Source organism: Trachymyrmex cornetzi, unplaced genomic scaffold (genome assembly GCF_001594075.2).
Source record: "Trachymyrmex cornetzi isolate Tcor2-1 unplaced genomic scaffold, Tcor1.1 scaffold82, whole genome shotgun sequence".
NCBI lineage: Eukaryota > Metazoa > Arthropoda > Insecta > Hymenoptera > Formicidae > Trachymyrmex > Trachymyrmex cornetzi.
In genome coordinates this window covers 1,054,124-1,060,123 of record NW_017300158.1, presented here as the reverse complement: position 1 = coordinate 1,060,123, position 6,000 = coordinate 1,054,124, and the positions used below count along the sequence as shown (strand labels likewise).

Sequence of the window (6,000 nt, the reverse complement as noted above, 5' to 3'; positions counted from 1 at the left end):
TTTTCGCTCTAATACCCGCATGTGTTTACGATTTACTGGTAGAGCGAAAAGGACGGGCGCTGCCTGTCGCTACCTCGCTCGCTCTCACGGCCGACTCGATGCCTGTAGGTGGGGATAAAAGTGGTGGGGCTGGATTCCGTGTTGCCGGCGGGGAGCCAAATGTGCATCACTCGCCGCCAATGCGTGTTCCTAATGCTGATTGGCTCCGCCATTTATAGCTTAACTGTTAGAAGAAGACGACATTAGAAAAAGAAAAGGTTAAGACGAGGAATTGCGTTATAAATATTTGTTGGAAATGGCGACTTCCGGCTAATTGGCGCCTATTCTCTTTACTCTGCGAACCAAAACAAAACTATTGCATTGTCATAACTATTGTAATTTCTTCTTTCTACTTCTAGTTTTTCTTCGAAAAGTGGAATTTTTACTTACAAATTTATGCCCTCAATAAAGAATATAATCAAGGACTAATAGGTGCTTTCCATTTGATGACACAAGTCGACCAGTGTCAGTCTATCTTTGTCACTCTCTGAATGTCAACAGGGATAGACGCTTCTGTCGACTTGTGTGCTTGTGTCATCAAAAGGAAAACACTCAATATCTTCCAATGGTTAATCATTATGAATGTATGTTTTTGTTAATATAAAGGTTATAACAATTCTAATTGTTTACTTATGAGCCTACGAACTATATTTTAATCATTTAATGCTTTCCGTAGATCAAATTTGGAGATCTGGAAACAGATGAACGATTCAAGAAACTGCAAGAATTCCTGAAACTCTCTGGACTGCAAAAGGAACATAGCAAGAGTATACACGATAGAAAACCATCGACTGCAATAACTTGGCCGAGTAGTTCCAGTATTAATGTAGATACTTTGGATTCCAGCATTGCAACACCATTGCAACAAACTTCTTTGCTCAACAGCGAAGTCTTAGCTTCCAGCAATAATTTTAGAAATATATTTTTAAAGAAGAAGAGCCACAATATTAAGCAAGAAGCAATGACTACATCTAGTCTCAAACAGTACGATGTCAAGAAGGATGATCATGTCGATCGGCTTACTATGCCACCCCCAATGGGAAACACAATTTATCGCACTGTTCGGGAATCACAAAATGAAATCCGTGCATTGTCGAATTGCGAAAAAGTGTTGCCTTCATTTGATTCATCTATACGCTCTTCAACGGTAAATACATGTTTGAAGAGCGCTCCTACCTCGATATCCACTAATACAGGTGCTGATGGATCTACTATACCAAAGTATCAGAAAACTTGTGTCTCACCGAGTTCTATCCATAATTCTCAGAATATTGATCGAGTATTTTCAAAATGGAAAATTTCATTAAATAGCCACTACGAATTAATAATTAAAGGAACTTTAGATTGGTAAGTACAAAATAAAACGCTGCATTAATATTTAAATGTTAATGTTTATTTTCTTTGCAAACAGTGGTAGGGTTGTACGTAGTAAACCAGTTATAAGAAGATACTCTGCAAAATGTGTTGAATCCAAATACAAGCATATATATATTCTGACGGGGAATATTGTTGATGAAAGCAATGGTAATAATTTGTATAAAATTCATTAATATTTTATAGTTTACATATTAACTCTCTGTTGATCAAGTTAGACTTCGAAGTCAATTTTTTGATTGTATATTCTGGTAGGTAAATGTAAATCTGTAAAAAATAAGTAAAATGCAATCTGACTTCTGCGATAATAAACACTCGTTACAGTTTTTGTAAGTATGCAAGAATTTTTTCAAATTTTTTATAGTTTAAAATATAAAAATCTGTACTGAAACTCAAAGATCCATATTGCTAACAGAAAATACAAAATTCTAATAATTGATGGAGAGTTAATAACTTATATACTTTATTATAGGATTACCAGATTATATTCGTGGAAAATTTTATAATGGTTTTCCTGACGATTGGGAGAACGTTCATCAAATATGGAGGACATATGCCGAGCAAAGATGTCCAGTAACGTTTCGTTGGCCCACCCCTATTACTGACAGTGATGACGATTTAAAAAGCGAATTGACAGATATGACTTATGCACATGTAAAAAATAAGAACACTATTTCTGCAACAAAATCTTCTAACTTAAACAAGTCTAATAAGATTGAAAATATGAATGGTACATCTAAAGAGAAGGAAATATGTAATTATTCTACTCATAGTATTCCAACTTGTGAAAAAAATTCATTTATAAAGCCTTTTATTTACAACTCTGAAAAAGATATAATTCCTGTTGTACAAACAAAGAATACGAAGTCTTTATGTGATGAAGCTAGTAAGCAAAATTTCAATTCCAATATAAATCCACCATGCAGTTCTAGGAAAGTGAATAAATTGGATAATATTCTTCGGCAAGATAAACTGAACATCATTATTAACAATTTGGTAGACAAGAATTGCTCTCAAGAGTACATCGACAAAATTTTTGAGATGTTTGTTTGTTTGGATTATGCAGTGTCTTACAGAACGGAATCGGAATGTAATAACGATTCGATGATCTCCACGAATCACGAAACATATAAATCAGAAATAATGTCATTGCAAAAGAGTTTAGTTTGTGATGGCAACCCCGTGAACACTAATAAGCTTCGAAACAAATCAATGGAATTAAAAAGCTGCACAATGGGACACCCCATCGATCCGGGATACGGAAGCATAAAAAATGATTCTGGTACTATCCAGTTATCGAATTCAGCAAATCTTAGACCGGGACACGACAACAATTCAGACAAATTGGAGAGCGAGATTTATGCGGGTATACGCAAAATATCGATTGAATCAGTTTTAAAAGCTAGAGAATCACCTGGAAAAATATATAAACGTAAAGTGAAAAAGAAAACGACTTATCCGGACACTCAGAAACATACGATGAATCTGACGTACAATACAAAAGAAATTAAGTCTAGCCATATGGTAATGAATGAAGAGAAAAAATTACTTCCAAATGAATCCTGCGTCAGTATAACAGAAGATGAAGTGGGAACAGCACACAACATGAGGAAGTGTCGCCAAACAATACCTATTAGTCCAAGATCACAAAAAATGACTTATTCCAGTGGTCGAGAAATAGAGAAAAATTTTGAAGTGTATGAGAAAGGCAAATCTGTAATGCATGTACAAAATAAACATCCAATTAATGCTTTTGACACACAAAGAGTTAATTCGGATGTTTTTATAAAGGAGCAAAAGATTCCATATCAAAACAATGTACATTCACAGTTTGTTTCAAATGTTGATACTATCAATTCTAATGTCAACATTGTAACCGTAAGTTCACGAACAGCAGGTAGAAATGTAACAGCATCACCAGCTAAGGTGAACCAAGACATTATGACAATCAGCGAAAATGAGTTTTCTAAAAAATCCAACATCTCTTCAAAATTACATAGAGAATTTATCGAACAAACGAAAAACGATATTGTGATGAAAAAATCCAAACCTACCATAATCAGTTCGGTACCGGTAAATTTGAAGATGAGAATAAGTAGAAAAAACTTGAATACAAATACTGAGCAATTGTTTTCCAAGATAATCAACAATGACAATAAACAGAATAAAAATATTCGGCCATCGGAAAACATTAATAAGAACTTCATGTCAATTGCTTCAAAATCTGTGGTTAATGATTCTCCTACGAAGATAATTGACAATAAAAGAGAGGTTTATCCAATAACAAATAACAATAAATTGCATGATGTAAATTCTACTAATCTGACGACGAATCCAACAACTGAGCAACCTAAAAGCAGCAAAGAACAGTGTGGATTAAAAAAAAATCCCAAAAGGTTGACTGCATGGATGCCAAAAGTAATACGTTATGCAAAATCAAAATCTGGATTAGGTTTAACTTTTCAAGGAAAATTAGTCAAGTAAGTTCTCTCTTAGATAATAGGTATGTCTAATAATCAAATAATTACAGTTACATATAATATATATAATTAATAATTAAACAATATATTTTGTTTTTTCTTTTTACTATATAGTGAAGCTGGCCACGTTATGCACAGAAATTATACGACAGGCATTGTGCTGAAGCGATTATCAGCGACACTAGTCGAATCAGTGAATCATGAATTCTTTGAACTTCTTGGAAATTTAAACGACAATAAGCATAGTAAAGTATCCAAAATCATTAACGTTGTATCATTGTACGTTGATAAATATTTATCAATTAACAATATTACTTTATCATATTTAGTTATTCCCAAGGAACTTGCAAAACAATGTCGTTATGGGTGTCCTTCGATCGAGCAATTTTGTCTGACTTGGAAAACGTTGCAGCAAGGTAAGTTTCTTAAAATATATTTAACTTTTAATAAATATTATATGTTCATGTGTCGCATTTATTTTCGTTTTCTAGATAATATTCAAGAAATTAGTCAGAACTCTCATGATGCAACAGTGGACTCGCTAAATGCACCTGTTAGTAAGAGGGGTCGTCATATTTTACCTCCATTATGTTACTGGACAGGTGAGTAGATTAATAATAAAAATGTGAAAAGATACATTAATTTTTTTACAAAAATAGATAAATAATCTAAAGCTATTTTTTATTATTTTTTTTTACAGGTGAACGTATAACGTTGAAAGATAACAATGTAGTCTATAGTCCGGGCAGTTCACAGGAATCATCGTTTCGTTCACAGATTGATAACTCAAGAGAAATTCAAAGGAATACTAAGGTAAAAATTTCTATAATTATAATATTTACATCTGCTTTTATTATAATTGTATATATTTTGTTGTGAAGGATACTGATAAAGAAACAAATAAACAAAATGGGACTTCTAAGAATACATCACAGAAGCAAAATGTAAATAAACAAATAATGCCTGAATCAAATACTTCAGATATAAACAAAAATCAAGTAAGTTTATATAATTATATTTCTGTTAAAAATAAGTTCATTAACAAAAAATTTATGGATTTTTTAAATTTAAACGATTGTTATTGAAAAGAGTCAAGATCCTAAAACATCATATAAGGTCAATGCTACGAACAATTCAAAGAGATCTGATAACTCGAGGAAATCTGTTTATCGTAAACGACGGAAGTTGATGAGCTTTCCCGATTCTTCCAGCGACGAAGAGGAGCAAAAAGCATTTCAGCGAAAGGTAACATTGAAATCAATCGTAACAGTTATTTTGCTAATCATATATTTTCAAGAAAGAAATTATATTGTATCTTTTTTACGCAGTATGAGTGCAATTGTAAGATAAACAAAAATGTAAATTCAAAATCACGATATACCATGGCATTAAGGGAGCGGCCAAATGTGACATATAATTATTATAAAAGTATTTCGAAATCAGAAGACACCCTATCGGAGGACGAAGAATCGGTTGTATAATCTCGGACGGTAATTCCGTATAAATATTATGTTGCTGCGCGTAGCTTAGCGCCGAGATACTACCACTGTCTCAAGATTTTGTGCATTGATAACAAACACGCGAAAATTTAATTAAAAAAAAAAGTATTTTTCTACATATTTATCATCATATATGTATATATTCTTCATATATATGTACATATTTATCATCATATATGTATATATTCATATATGTATATATTCTTGTGAACAATAATAATGTCTTCTTACGGACTCTCGCAAATTCAACAACAAAAAACTCCAAAAAAACAAGGCGAATGAGAGTCAACGTGGTAATTAATACGCAATCTTAAATCCTCAATCCAAAAAATAGAATCTTTATTCCAAAAAATAGATACGTTTCAGTTCACTTTGGAACCATCTTCAGCAAAACAAAGATATCAATCCCTTCATGTCCAAGAAAAAATCATCATCAGATTAGCAGATTTGATGTTATAATCTATTCGAAACATTAAAATGATCTTATAAATATTTCTATTGAACAAGTTTCAAATTAAAATTAAAACTGGTGACTCACCCCAAGACATAGAAGGAATTCGTCTCAACATTGGATCAACTAATTACAATTAATATTCAGTAAAGAGTAT

The 6,000-nt window shown here is 32.4% G+C and overlaps 1 protein-coding gene across 1 annotated transcript; it reads left to right on the top strand.

Moving 5' to 3' along the window:
* The first annotated feature begins 617 nt into the window (after positions 1-617).
* Positions 618-5,479, top strand: LOC108768669 (protein PF14_0175). Its single transcript, XM_018519191.1, has 11 exons — positions 618-623; positions 716-1,386; positions 1,451-1,563; positions 1,886-3,893; positions 4,008-4,138; positions 4,223-4,309; positions 4,385-4,495; positions 4,594-4,706; positions 4,775-4,891; positions 4,983-5,138; positions 5,222-5,479. Exons 1-11 carry the CDS (start codon positions 618-620, stop codon positions 5,372-5,374), a joined length of 3,666 nt encoding a protein of 1,221 aa, XP_018374693.1. The 3' UTR covers positions 5,375-5,479.
* The last annotated feature ends 521 nt before the right edge of the window (positions 5,480-6,000 follow it).